The 15,449-nt window shown below is 34.6% G+C and overlaps 1 protein-coding gene and 1 non-coding gene across 2 annotated transcripts; one reads left to right on the top strand and one right to left on the bottom strand.

The window, feature by feature from the left end:
- Positions 1-3,650: 3,650 nt before the first annotated feature.
- On the bottom strand, positions 3,651-3,722 carry TRNAH-GUG (transfer RNA histidin (anticodon GUG)). The gene has a single exon. It is a non-coding gene; the product is annotated as a tRNA-His (tRNA).
- Positions 3,723-6,893: 3,171 nt separating this feature from the next.
- LOC145066273 (ABC transporter B family member 20-like) lies at positions 6,894-11,510 on the top strand. Its single transcript, XM_079013481.1, has 5 exons — positions 6,894-7,225; positions 7,306-7,847; positions 7,926-8,248; positions 8,804-9,368; positions 9,440-11,510. Exons 1-5 carry the CDS (start codon positions 6,914-6,916, stop codon positions 11,382-11,384), a joined length of 3,687 nt encoding a protein of 1,228 aa, XP_078869607.1. The 5' UTR covers positions 6,894-6,913; the 3' UTR covers positions 11,385-11,510.
- The last annotated feature ends 3,939 nt before the right edge of the window (positions 11,511-15,449 follow it).

Genomic DNA, 15,449 nt, shown 5'->3' with positions numbered 1-15,449 from the left:
CACAGACTCTTGAGAACCTGAAACATAAAACCACAACTGTAAGCCCGAAAGCTTAGTGAGATACCCCCAGAATACCAACCACATATACGCCTTTCCAGGCCCTGACCTTCCGGTCCATGTGTCTCAGGGGACTTCCGTCCCTGCTGGGTAAACCTTCCGGTCCTACCCACGCCGACCTTCCGGTCCATCACACAACATAATCGCCTTCCGGAAAAACAACTTACCAAGTTAACAAAGTTACAATATTTGTAGTTTAAAAACTCTTATTAAACATAGTGTACATACCTTAAATGCATAGACAAATCCCTACAGAGTATATGTGTGTTTATTGTCGATTCTTGGCGCATTTGGGTTTAAATGATCCTCAATCTTATCATACATAATACACATTTGTTTATAAGTGAAATCCAATATCAATCTGCCCCGTGGGTACCTATGTCAAAAAATTATACTTAATAAGTATATGTATCATTTTGATATAATGTGGGTAAAAAAATGTATATCTGTTAAAATCCTATAAATTAGAGACGAATGCCATATGTTCATTAGTAGTTGGTTGTCGAGGGTATTGCTCCAAAAGTCCTTGCTGTAGCATATATAGCAGGGAGACTCTCACCACATCTTCATTGCTTGATTGATGAAGTAAGTTATTGAACACGTTTATAAGGTTAACCATACTCACTAAATGTGAAAGCAACACATATGGAAACACACATTCTCTGAATGCTACAAAACCATAACTGAGATGGAAATAATCCTCGAACCGCAAGTCGATGACCAAGTAGAATGATTTCCTGTCAAAACAAACTCGATAGTCGCCAATTGGAAATAGAAGCTCTTCTAGGTCAACTGGATCAAAAGTAGTTGCTTCCTTGCACATAAGATAATGACATGGTAAAGGGTGACATTCAACACCCATTGGCATGTCACGTAATCAATAAAACATGATTACCTAAACATCACCCCACAAACTGGTCGGTTTCGTAAGCGCACCATGATTTCGTGCCCAAGTTTTGGTCTGCAGGTTGTAATAACAACCGCTTCGTATGTTCAATCGTGATACAATCAAAAGAATTATTTGTAACGCCCACGGATTCAGGCTAGTCAATGTAAAGATAATAAACGTTAAAAATGACTTTTTGATAGGAGATTATTTAGGATAAATAATCTTAAAAAAGTTATAGTATATGTCACAAGGATTCCATACATATAAAGAGCGCTGAAATCCGATTTATAACGAAAAAGTTATGATCCGTCGAAGTTTTTGCGATTAAGCTGTCACGACTCCGCGTATCATAAAAAGTGAATTTTTGACAAAATACTTTTTAGCCTTAGCGATCTAAATGAAAGTCATAGTATGCATTTAAATCGAGAGCGTGCATATAGAGAACATCCAAATCTAACTTCATTTGAGGAAGTTATGATTTTTCTAAGATTCAGCGTAGCAGTATACAGCTCATAATTCGAATTTTAGATCGGTTGATTATTAGCCGATACAACCTAAACGAGAATTGAAGATCCCATTAATAAGATATCAACGATATAAAGACAGTCAAAAACAGACAACGGACGACAAAGTTATGAATTTTTAACGGACTTTAACTGTCTAAGCGTATTAAAATATAACTTTAAAACTAAAGTCAAAATTAGCCGACGAAGTCTAAACAAAAGTTGTAGATCTTGTCGATACCTACGCATGGATATAAAGAATGTCAAAAACGAAGCTCGTATGCGAAAGTTACGAATTTTAGAAGATAATTAGTTTTTGGAGTAACTAGTGAGTGACACGTGACACGATCTGGGCCGCACCTTCTTCCCCACAGCTTGCCACCATATGGTGACACGTTGCCACATTACGCCCAACGTAATGCTGGAGTACGCCCACCGTACGACCTTCTCACAACCTATAAATAGAATGCGCAAATCACTTATTTTCTTACACCTTTCTAACCCATTCTCTCTCAAACACCCCAAACCCTCTAAGCCTTTCCTTAGCACCTCCTAGGTGTTAGTAGCGAGTCTCAAAGCGCCAGAAGGCCCCGAGAAGAAGAGCTTTCGGGTCAGAAGTTCTGTCCGCGCAGAGCCCGGTTTCTCGCTAAACTCCCTTGTAAGTGAGTTATGTTTACCATACTTTAAGTATAACTTATGTTTAAGTTCATTATCGTTATTATGAACCTATAAACAAGATTTATCAGTGATTCCAAGTCGTTATATTGATTGATCTACTTACAGGGATGATGTATAGGCTGTGATTTAATGAGGTGTTTAAAGTGAGATTTCCAAACAGGTTCGTTAGGGACGAAAATGGGGATGGATGCCGATGAATATAGGGGTCTCAATAAGATAATGGTGCTTAAATAGGACTCAAACCCTAAAAATTAGGGTTTGGGCATCAACCACGTACACCCAACGTACCTACAAAAGGTGCGTTTTCCTATTAAGGAGCTAAGGGACCAATTTGCAAACAAATTCATACTAACAGGTAAAAACGGAAAATAACTGGATCAATGGTGTTACAATTCCACTGAGAACCCACATTCACTAATTCATGATTTTTAATAATAATAATAATTGTTTACACATTTATGACTTTTTTTTAATAATAGATTATAAAAGTTAAACAAATCAAAGTGCTTTGGATCAGTTTTGATTGTTTAGTATGTGAAAATATTAAATCCTAGTTATTGATTTTACCAATAATTTATGTTATAAATCGATCAAACTTTACATCAAGTAAAAAAACACTATAATAAAAATAAGGAGCTAAGGGACCAATTTGCAAACAAATTTCATACTAACAGGTAAAAACGGAAAATAATTAGATCAATGGTGTTACAATTTGGCTCATAAGTCATAACCCACATATTCACTAATTCATGATTTTTTTTAAAAATAATAATAATTGTTTACACATTTATGCCTTTTCTTTTTAATAATAGATAATAAAAGTTAAACAAATCAAAGGGCTTTGGATAGTTTTGATTTTTTAGTATGTAAAAATATTAAATCCTAGTTATTGATTTTACCAATAATTTATGTTATAAATCGATCAAATTTTACATCAAGTAAGAGAACACTATCATAAAAATAAGAAATAAAAAATAAAAGATTCATGTTTAGAAGAATTTTAATTTTTTATAAAACTCTAAATAAACAAAGAATCCATATTCTTATTCTTAATCTTCTTTTGACATGTGTCATCATATTAGGCCTTCTAATTAATACATATTTTATTCTTTTTTTGTCGTGTGTCACCCTATTAAACCTCTTAATTAATGCATGTCACTTGTCAACCTATTAATTATCTATTTTAAATTTTAAAATTTTCACTTTAATTACAATAAATTAATTACAATGCAATAAAAATTAAAATAAAATTAATACAAATTATAACGTGATATAATTTCACATATTTATTTAAATTAACGATTATAATTGATTAATAATTTTGTGTTCTAACTATTAAAGTTTAATTAATTTTGTAGCCGTGGTTTCACGGGTTATAAACTAGTAATCTAATAAAATAGTAATATTAGATATGTAACAAAATCATTGGCTATTAGTTAAAAAGAGTTTAAAAATACCATTTAGACGTCATAAAATAAGTTGTAAAGCAAAAAAAATAAACCTGAAATTAAGCAAAAATAGAGTGTGGCTGCTGGGATTCGAGCCCAGGTCTCCACGGCCACAACGTGGAATTCTTACCACTAAACTACAGCCACAATGTTGTCTAATTTATCAGCTATTTATTTAAAAACAACTAAACCATAGATTAGACTTAAAATGAGTTTTAGATAAAAAGATGGGAAAAAGATCATTATTTTCAATTTTTGGGTAAATCTTGCCTCATATTTTCATAATTATATCATTACAAACTGAAATTATTATTATTATTATTTTGTAAAAAAGTGTTTAGAATTAGATAGATAGTTGTTTTTAGTACCTTTTATAGTTTTATCAAGTTTGGATAACAGGATTGTTATTTGTTATTGTTGGGCGAATCTTGCCTCCAATTTATAAAATTATAATCTTCTTTCTTAAAATAATATATGGACAGATAGGTGTTTTTAGGGACAAGAGTAAGCATAAATAAGTTTTGTTTATTCCTGATTTTCAACTTTTCCATAGATGGTCTATGCCAATTGCCAGCCAATTGACATTTCCAATACTTGTCTACTTACTACTTAGAAGAGACTTGTGTTTTCTTGATTTATTTTCAGATAAAATGTAGATATTTAACTTTTAAACTGTAATTAATAGAGATTAGGGACTTTATTACATATTAATTGGATCGATGATCACTGAAATGTTTTTCATATGTCTAGTAATTTCAAAAATTCGATTGGTGAATGTGATGTTAGTTTGTTACAGATTATAATTTGTGAGGTAAGTTTAAGATGACATGGATTTGGTATTCTTTCTTGCAATTTGTTTATGTGACCATCAATTTACGTTTTCAAATTACATATCATTTTGCCGACTTCTTTTTCTGACAAATGTAGTTTGGAACATGAACTAGTTTCTAGATTTCTGTCCTTAATTCTTTATGTTGACAAGATATTTATGTCAACATTAAAAAACGGAACACGACCGACTTCGACATTCTTTGATCCTGTGATGTTTTTGTCCTATAATTGAAAGTTTTTGTAAGCACAGTGTACATACTACATATTATACTATTTAGTTTTGAATTTCTTGAAATACAATTTTCAGAAATTATTCAAAAAAAAAATCAACGTGTGATATATTTAAAGTTCTTTTGCAAACCACAGGATCATGGCATAGGAAGGTGATGTGATGTAGTGCATAACATCATAATGGAGGGACTAGGTTATAAATTTGCTAGCAGATATAGATTATTATGTGTCGATTCATTTGATGGTAACCAAGATGGATGTAGTAGATAGGCACTCCAATTTTTATTACCAACGTCATGGGGTGCATAATTTTATCAAAGATAGTTGATAATTATGATGTAACAGATCTTGTTGGTGTTTCTCGTTTGTTTGTATATAATAATGACATCTTTATGTTTATGTGTTAATATTGTTGTGCAAATAGAATTTATGTTAGATTTTAGTATGGTCTGAATGGAAATCAATCTTATTGGAATTATGCCTATAATAAGGATGTCAAAAACATCCCCTGACCCTACATGACCATGTGGTGCTTATGAAGTCAATTTCACAGCCCATATGATAATTTCCACAAAATTATTGGCTATTTATGTAAAAACCTAATTCTTTTGTCTAAATCTTGCATAAAGACTTATTGGATTAGTTAAATTTGTTTTTTTTTTTTACTCAAATCCTCCCTAATAAATAAAAAACTTTTTGACAGATGTCACACTCTCATTGATTTGGTCATATGTCATTTTATGGTTATTTTCAATTAATTTTTTTTTCCACATGACATTTTGCGGTTTTTTTTTTATTTTATTAATTTCCACATAATATTTAAATGTAATAATTACAATAAATGTAATAATAAATACATATTATTTTCATTAATTGACTTTCTTCAATTTTCAAATTTTCTAAATTAAAGTTTAATTAGTTTTCTTTGTTTATTTATGGGTTTAGGTCATTTTTGGTCACTTAACTTTTGGTTTTGTACTCATTTGGTCATTTAACTCTTTTTAAGTTTTAAAAGGTCATCAAACTTTTGTCTTTGTGCTCATTTAGTCACTTAACTTTTAGTTTGGTCACATTTAGTCACCTAACTTTTAAAATTATGTTCATTTAGTCACTAAACTTTTAAATTTCTTTGAAAGTTTTGTGACTAAATGAGCAAAATTTTAAAAGTTAGGTGACCAAATGAGCACAAATCTAAAAGTTAAGTGACTAAATGTGACCAAACCAAAAGTTAAGTGACTAAATGAGCACAAGGTAAAAAAATTGATAACCTTTTAAAACTTAAAAATAGTTAAGTGACTAAATAAACACAAAACCAAAAGTTAAGTGACCAAAAATGACCTAAACCCTTTATTTATCTAAATGGTTTGTTTAATTTAAAAAAATACAAAACAATTTAATTTTAATAATTCAATATTTTTTTTTTATTTTTTCTTATAAATTCAAATTTCTTAAATATTTAGAATTTCCTTTAAAATAAACTAATATAATACACCTGGTAACTAATAAAATCTTTGGATAATTAATTACTTTTACAGGAGAACTTGATTGGCTAAAAGGTAAAAACTAACCGTTTCTTTCCTCTGCTTTAACGCTTACGAGAGTGACAACCAAAATATGGTGGCGGGAAACTAGAGGGAGAAAACCCATGCATACACATACAGTAAACGGAATCAAGAATCCAAACTACAAACAATCAGTCAAACCTCTTGATTCCACATTTCATGTTTATATCTCCTAACCTCTGATTATTTCTTCTAAGAATCGATATCTCCCTATTTCAATCATTACATTTTTCAAATTACTTTCTACACACCACCCAATCGAGCTTCCATTCTGAACAATGTTCTGGACTCCGCCGGAAGGTGTTGAGCCCCAGCCCCTGACGCCGGTGTTGGAGAAGCCCGAAGTTCCGGACTCCCCGTTGCCTTACTTGGATACAACCACCAGTCGCCGGAAGTTTAATGGAGGGAATGATCATATCGAGGAGGAGGAGGAGGAAGTGATTCCGCCATCGGCTGTACCATTTCTGGCATTGTTTGCCTGTGCAGACGGGCTTGATTTTCTTCTGATTTTGTTGGGTTCGCTGGGTGCTGTTGTTCATGGTGCATCCCTCGTAGTGTTTTTACATTTATTTGGAAAGATTATTCATTTATTGAGCTTACGTAATAATGCAGATCAACTGTTCGACCATTTTTCCCAGGTACTCAGTGTCATATTCTATTCGAATTCTCTAATTTCTTTCAGAATTTCTCACGAACTGTTTGTTGTTTTTCAATATGCAGTATGCTCTGTATATCGTGTATATAGGCTTAACTGTTTTTACTGCTGGATGGATTGGTAAGATAAAAGTTTATTACATTTTAAAATTTACTAAATACCATATGAATCTTTTGATTTACCTTCATCTTACAGAGGTTTGGTGTTGGATTCTTACTGCTGAAAGACAAACTGCTGTAATTAGGACCAAATATGTTCAGGTTATATTAAACCAAAACATGACCTTTTTCGATACGTATGGAAACAATGGGGACATAGTCAACGAAATCTTGACTGATGTTCAAGTCATCCAATCCGTTATTGGTGAAAAGGTATAAAGATTTTCTCTCATATTTGTTCATAATCACTTCTGGTTTTTCCATATTTAATTTAAAGAACAAAATTTAATCAGGTTGGGAATTACATTCAGCACATAGCAACATGCTTGGGTGGACTTATCATTGCATTTCTAAACTGCTGGCAGATTGCATTTGTAGCATTAGCAACAGGCCCAATAATCATTGCTGCAGGTAGAATTTCAAATGTATTTTTCTATAGGTTTCAAGAAAACCTTCAAGATGCTAATGATCATGCTGCAAGTGTTGCTAAAGAGGTGTGTAAATATGTAAATCTTTTGTGGGTTTTCACATATGGAATAAAAAGAAAGGTTGATAACAACTTAATACTTTTTCAGGCACTATTAAACATTAGGACACTATATGCATTCACAAATGAAGCATTAGCCAAGCATTCTTACGCGTCTTCTCTTCAGGATACATTAAAATATGGGATCATAATAAGCCTTGTTCAAGGGCTTGGATTTGGATTCACATATGGATTTGGAATGTGTTCTTGTGCTTTACAACTTTGGGTTGGAAGGTTTTTAGTCACAACTGGAAAATGCACAGGTGCTGAAATCGTGACATCCATTTTCGCTATAATTTTAAGTGGCCTGTAAGCAAGCATCTTTTTCTTTTTAAGTTCTTGGAAAAGGGTATTATTGTCATTTTGTTTACTGATGTTATGTTGTAGTGGGTTGAATCAGGCGTCTAGGAATTTGTGTTCATTTGAGGAAGGGCGTATAGCTGCATACAGACTGTATGAGGTTATAAGACATGCGGGGTCTACTTGTACAGATGATGATGATTCAGATGGAAATAGTTTAGTTTCTGTTCAAGGAAAGATTGAGTTTAGGAATGTTTATTTCAGCTACCCTTCTTGTCCTGGGATTTCTATATTGAATGGAATTTACCTTACTATCCCTGCCAAGAAAACTGTGGCACTTGTGGGAAGAAGTGGATCAGGAAAAAGCAGCTTAATTCCTCTTTTGGAAAGGCATTATGATCCAACTTTGGGTAAACATGATTCTGACTCTACATGGGTTTTACATTCAGCTGTTACAATCTTGATTTTTTTTAATTGTATTACAAAAATAGTGTCTGTACTATCTGAGTTTTACTTTGTTTAGTCCAAAATTGAAATCTTTTTCAGTTTTGGTCCCCCTTACAAGGTTTTATTTTGATTTTGGTCCTAGAATGAAGAGTAAAGTACATTTTTGGTCCCTAACCATTGCTGATTTTTGCAACTTTGGTTAAAAAAAACAGTCATTTTACTTGAAACAAGGACCAAAAATGTTACAAAAACCTTAAACAAGGACTAAATTGCAAGAGAAAACTTTTGAGAACAAAAATTGAAAAACAGATATAGTGTCGAAAATGTGATTTACTCGATAAAGAACAAAATCCATATGCTCATTGAAATAAGGACAAAATTTCTAGTGACCAAATTGATATGAAAACTTGAAATAAGGACTACAACTAATAAAAAATAGAAATCACATGAACCCTAATTCTAATTTACTCTTTCTGTTTTCAGTTCTAATATTTGTCATCATCGTTATATGGGAACAGGTTCTGTTCTTTTGGATGGAGTAAACACTAAAACCCTAAAGCTAGAATGGTTGAGACGCCAAATAGGACTTGTTACAAAAGAACCAGCTTTAGTATCTTTAAGCATAGCAGAAAACATTGCATATGGACGCCCTGACATTACTTCAGAACAGATCAAAAAAGCTGCAAAATTAGCACATGTGCATACATTCATAACCTCCCTTCAAAATGGATATGAAACCCACGTGGATAAACTTGGTTTAGAATTCACAGATGAACACAAGATTAAAATTTCTATTGCTAGAGCTGTTCTTTCAAACCCTCCAATTCTATTGCTTGATGAAGTTACAAGCAATCTTGATTTGGAAGCAGAAAATGGTGTTCATGAAGTTTTAAGGATGATTACACTTGGGAGATCAACGGTCATGATCGCTCGGAGATTAAGTCTTGTAAAAGATGCTGACTTTATTGCTGTTGTGGAAAGTGGTCAATGTGTTGAGATGGGTACACATGATGAACTGATTAACACACGTGGTGTTTATTATGAGCTTCTTAAATGTGAACAAGTAGTCAAACTTCCTGAAAGGTATAATATTCTTTCACAAAAATGCAAGAAATTAACAATAGCAATGTTTATGATTTTTTTATATTTTGTAGATTACCAAGTAAGAATCACAATGAAAGGATAGATGATAATGTCCCTCAGTTAAAAGAGAAAGACAACAGTAAATATCAACATTCACCATCTTTAACAAGAGTTATGAAGCTGAGTTTACCAGAGTGGATGTATGCAGTTTTGGGAAGTGTAGGGGCTTCAATTTATGGATCTTTTAGACCTATTCTTGCTTACATTGTTGGGTTGATAGTGACCGCATATTATAAAGCTGATAAAAGCCATAACATTCAAATTGAAGTTAACAAATGGTGCTTGATAATCGCATGTATGGCTATCGTTATTTTAGTAGCCACAATTTTGCAACATTTTTACTTCGGAATTGTGGGAGAAAAAATAACAGAAAGAATTAGAAGAATGATGTTTTCAGCCATGGTTGAGAGTGAAGTAGGATGGTTTGATAAAGAAGAGAATAATAGTGACAAGTTGTTGACACACTTGGCTAATGATGCCACGTATGTTCGTGCTGCTTTCACTGATCAGCTTCCTATTCTCGCCCAAGACTTTTTCGCTGCTTTTACTGCTGTAATTATTGGGTTGACTCTCGAATGGAGGTTGACCATGGTGGCGTTGACCACCATACCATTTCTCACACTCTCTGCATCTGCACAGGTTTTTGACTTTTTTTTTCACTATTCACAATTTATCTTCACCTTTTTATCGCTTTTAAAACAATTGATCTTAACTTCTCAGAAAACATGGATTTTTGGATTCTCACGTAGCATAGAGAAGCTTCACAAGAAAGCATCCATGGTTCTGCAAGATGTAGTAGGAAACATCTCGACTTTCATGGCGTATTCAGCTGGAAACGAAGCATCAAGACTTTACAGTTTATACCTAAAGAAAGTTTACAGAAAAACTTTCTATCATGGAATGTCTGTAGGATTCATGTTTGGGTTTTCAAGATTCATCCTCTTCGCCTGCAATTCTGTTCTACTTTGGTACACTTGTGTTTCTGTAAAAAACGGGAACATCGATCTTCCAACAGCTCTTAGAGAATACATCGTTCTCTCGTTTGCAACATTCGCACTAGTGGAACCATTTGGGCTCGCGTTTAACATACACAAGACACGAAAAACTCTCACTAGGGTTTTTAAGATCATCGATCATGTTTCTGAGATTGATAAAGCTTCTGCACTTAAACCAGTTAGTGCGTACGGGACGATCGAGTTTAAAAATGTCGATTTCTGTTACCCAAATAGTCCGGAAATCATGGTGTTGAGAGATTTTACCGTGAAAATCGACGGCGGACATACGGTGGGTGTAGTCGGAGTTTCCGGCTCCGGTAAAAGCACGATACTTTCTCTGATTTTAAGATTCTACAATCCGATTTCCGGGGAGATTCTTCTAGATGGAGAAGATTTGAGAAAATTCAATCTACGATGGCTAAGGAACCAGCTAGGGTTTGTCCAACAAGAACCGGTAATCTTCGCGACGACGATTAAACAAAACATAACCTACGCGAGACGTAATGCGAGCGAAACTGAAATCAAAGAGGCGGCAAGAATCGCAAACGCCCACCATTTCATAAGCAGTTTGCCGAACGGATACGACACTCCGGTGGGTCCCGGTGGCGTGGAGTTAACACCAGGACAGAAACTGAGAATTGCGATTGCGCGTGTGGTGTTGAAAAACGCGCCGATTTTGTTGCTTGATGAAGCTGATGGGACGATTGAACATGAATCGAGACGTGTGGTGCAGGAGGCTCTTGATACGCTTTTGATCGGAAGTAAAACGACGATTTTGGTTGCGAGAAGGGCGGCGATGATGAAACGAGTTGATAAGATTTTGGTTGTCAATGGTGGTCAAATTGTGGAGCAAGGGACTCATGATTCGCTTGCGGCGATGAAAGATGGTGTTTATGCGAAGTTGACACAGCCTTGTTTTGTTACAGGACTTCGGCCTCGATTTATTGGTTCTACAAGGTAAGATTTGGAATTTTGGATAGTGTGTATGAATCACGTGTTATTTTATGATTCTTGGCATGTTTTTGTAAATCTTTAATTATATACATTTGAATTTGCACAAAGAGGTAAATGATATATTATTCTTTTATCTTTTGTAAAGGCTATTTATAATACTTTGAGTTGGTGAACTCGTGTGTATATAGAATACGAAGATGATACAATTACACAATGGTTTATGTGAGTGGTTTTGCTATTTGTTATTTGTTGGTTTTAGATTAGCTAAAGTCTCCGTTGTCAAGTGAATGGATGCATTTCCAGACTTTCTAGAAGATCTCGGGACACATAGTACATGTACTTTGTCACTACATGTTCGTGGACTGGAGTGGTGTAGACCAGTACAAATATCACGTTGGATTGAGATGTGTTATGGATGTACAACACCGTTGGTACCAATTTTTGAATGACACCGCTAAATACTTGTGTTTGGTAGAGTCAGAGTAGCGAAATGGGTGTTTCGGATGGAAGTCATGAGTCACTTAGAACACTCAATAATGTTGGCACACGAGTAGGGAATTGGGTAGTTCCCTTGGGATAGGATGCACGTAGAGACTCATACCTTTATAGGACGTTTTTGGGGATATATATTGTTTTTGGTGATATGTGATGCTTTTTGAGATGTGTTGCTTTTGGTGGTAAGTGTTGTTTTTGGTGGTATGGGATGATTTTGGTGATACGTGATGAATTTGTTGTTATATGTGTTGTATATGTGAGTAAGAGGTATTTGTTGCTTAATTTAGTTTTGTTGTAAATTGAATTGTTGGCCCGTGTTGGAATTGTAGTATCCTTACAACTATATGCAACTTTTATTAACTCACTCAGCAGAGTCTTCACCAAGTTTTCTAAACCAACGCCCATTTCACGTGGTCTTTCAATCACTCCTAATCTTTTTAATGAGGAAAAGCTTTTTGATTACTAATCCTCTAATACTTGCTTTGTGTATCTTTTAAAACATCATCCTTAAATCTCCTGATAGCCAGACTCTTCATCCTATGGTTATAGATGCAGTTGGAATCGTTATATTTCTTTTGAATGTCTTTCCATTTTGAGTTTACTTTGGTGTTGTTTGTTTTTCTGAAGCCAAAATGTCTTCAGTCTGCGGACCACATCTGTAAGCCTCTGCAGCAGAAGATGTGGACCAAACATTTGCAGTCTGCAATAAGAAGATTGTTTGTTTTTTAACGTCTGCAAACTGCTGAAATAAACTGAATTTTAAATAAAATGATTTTACAAACTTAAAATGATTTTCAACACCAAATTTTAATAATAATAGTCGTATAACATTGAAAATAAAATTCATACAACTAAATTAGTCATACAATAAAAAAAAAATTGGTTTTACAATAACAATTTCATTTAAAACAATTCAATCTATATTGTCACATTCAACAATGCTTTTAAGCACATTTAACAACAATTTGAGACAATAAATAGTATTTTTAGCAAAATCACAACATTCACATTATTATCTCAGAATTCTAAAACCAAATAACGATTTTAAGCACATTTAACAACAATTTTCAGCAACAATCACAACATTCACACCTGTGCATGGGTTGGTTTGGGTCAGTTTTGGACCCAAACCAACCCAACCCATAAATGGTCGGTTTCTGGTTTTCAGAACCCAATAGGATTGGTTTCTAGTCAGTTCGGTTTATCGGGTTCTGAGGTCGGTTTGGGCAGTTTTTCGGTTTCTTGGGTTCAACTCATACACTCATGGGTTCTGGGTTTAAACCCATGGGTTTTGGGTTTTAACCCATTTTCCATAAACAAAGCAACAAGTTAAATACTTTAAAAAAACACCAATAGAAGTTAAATACTTCAAAAAATATGAGTCTTACAACAAATAATCTATTACAAGTTACAACCAAAGCCCGAAATAGTCTATTACAACCAAAACACAATCAAGTATAGGAGGCTTCTCGGGTTGGATGGGTCGGTTTCTTGGGGCAATTTGTCGGTTTTAAGTATGGGTCGGTTTCTCGGGTTGGATGGGTCAGTTTCTGGGTAAAAACCGAAACCGAACCTGATTTCGGTTTTTAAAAATATCAAACCCAAACCGTCGGTTTCGGTTTCGTCGGTTTCTCGGTTTTTTGGTTAGGGTTTGCTCACCCCTAATTCACAACATTATTTCATGTTTCCTGGACAAATTTTCATATTTTAATCAAGAAAAAAGCTTGATTTCAGTACATTCTAATAACAATTTTAGCAAAAATAGAGTATTTTCAACAAAAATCATAACCATTTCAGCAACAAAAAAAAAAAAAAAAACAATCAAACAACAATTTCAGCAAATAACTATGTTCAACAACATTTAACAAGAATTTGAAGCAAGAAAATCTAGTTTATTCAATATTTTCGGATTTCCAATATCAAAAAACAAGAATTTCAGTGCATTAGAGAGTTTTTCCAGGAATATTAATCCTTAATTTCATGTTTGAAGTGAAAAAAAAAATGATTGCAAACTTGTTCGTCTGGTGGTCGTCGGGACACCTGCGATCGGAGAGGAGGCGACGATCGGAGAAGAGGGCGGCGATTGGAGAGGAGGGCGGCGATGGCCGTTGCTAATCGGAGGTGATCGTAGGTCGACGAGCAGGGCTAGATCGAAGATGAAGCGAGATAGTGGGAAGTTTGGACGATGGAGGCGAAAAAAAATGAATGCGTTTTTTTAGGTTAAATCACTTCGCAGACTTTAGAAGAGGTTGGCCCATGTCTGTGTGGTGAAGACCTTCCGCAAACCTTTTTATGTCTGCGGACTTCAGAAAAACAAACGCACTGCAAACCTTTATGTTTGCGCATGGTCTGCGCCGCGCAGACAGAAGAGATTACGCAGATCTGCGAAGAAAAAACAAACACCCTCTTTGTGTCATGACTGATCCGAACCTCCCATTTGAGCATTAAAATGCTTTAGAACCTGCTCCCAAAATGCATCTGACCTTTGTTGATTTCCACATTGTTTATCTTCAGAAACATCGACATATGCCCTAGCCAAAGCCAACTCTTCACGTTCCACCCATTTCTTTGATTTTTGGCGCTTTTTATAGTTGCGTTTTTACTCAACAATGGGTTGCAACTCGTCGTCTTCTTTGTTTCTTTTGGGAGTTGGGACGTCACTAGAACTGTCATATTTTATGTTCTGAGAATCACAAAAGTGGAAAGTCTTAGGATGAGAATATTGGAATTGAGTTTCTGGAACCCTTTGAGAAAACTGATTACATGGATAATAACCCATATTTTCCTCTGAAAGCCTAATTGTGTTGTAATATAATTGCACAGAGTAATATTGTTGTGGATAGTTTTGGTTTTGTTGGTAGTTTTGGTATTGTTGATAGTTTGAGTTTTGAAATCCTGAAGAAGAAAATGGATAATCTTGATTTGAATCGCCTTACGTGGATTTATGTCTTTGGCTATAACCGATTTGTTTAGCTTTGCCTCAAGAATCCATTGAAGGCAACTGAAGCGGAAAGTTTTTTATATAGAATTTGTAGTTTTGGTTGTAACATCTGGATCCTCGAGGTATGAAATTTGAAGTAAAATATGATTTTAGGTGGCTCACGGCGTGAGGGAAGCACCATCAAGTCGTGACATGGTCGCGATAAACGGGAAAGATCATTTAAGTGTCACGACATGACACTATGTTGGTCACGACGTGACACCTGATGGGGGATAAACCCTAATTTTCAAACATTGGACCGTATTTAAAGGAAGTGAAGGGCTAGGATTTCCTTCACCTTCAGCCTCCATCACCTCCAAAACCCTCTTGAGAAACTTTAATTCCTCTCCTCTATTTTTGAGCTTATTTTGGTGCTTTGGATTGTTTTTGAACGAAGAAGAAGGAATTGAAAGTGTTGAGAGCATCTTGGCAAGCTCGAGACTTCATTTTTGGGCATCTCTGGACCTATGTAAGTGTTCAAGATCCAAACTTTATGCTTCAAGGTTGCTAGATATAAGTCCTTGTCCCTTTATCTTCAAGTTTGAGCAAGTTGAAGTGATGGGATTCCATAAAGTTAGCAACTTTGTGGATCCTTGA

The sequence above is a fragment of the Lactuca serriola genome, chromosome 8, assembly GCF_051521515.1.
Source record: "Lactuca serriola cultivar US96UC23 chromosome 8, Lser_US96UC23_V15, whole genome shotgun sequence".
NCBI classification, from domain to species: domain Eukaryota; kingdom Viridiplantae; phylum Streptophyta; class Magnoliopsida; order Asterales; family Asteraceae; genus Lactuca; species Lactuca serriola.
This window is presented reverse-complemented; position numbering and strand designations above follow the sequence as displayed.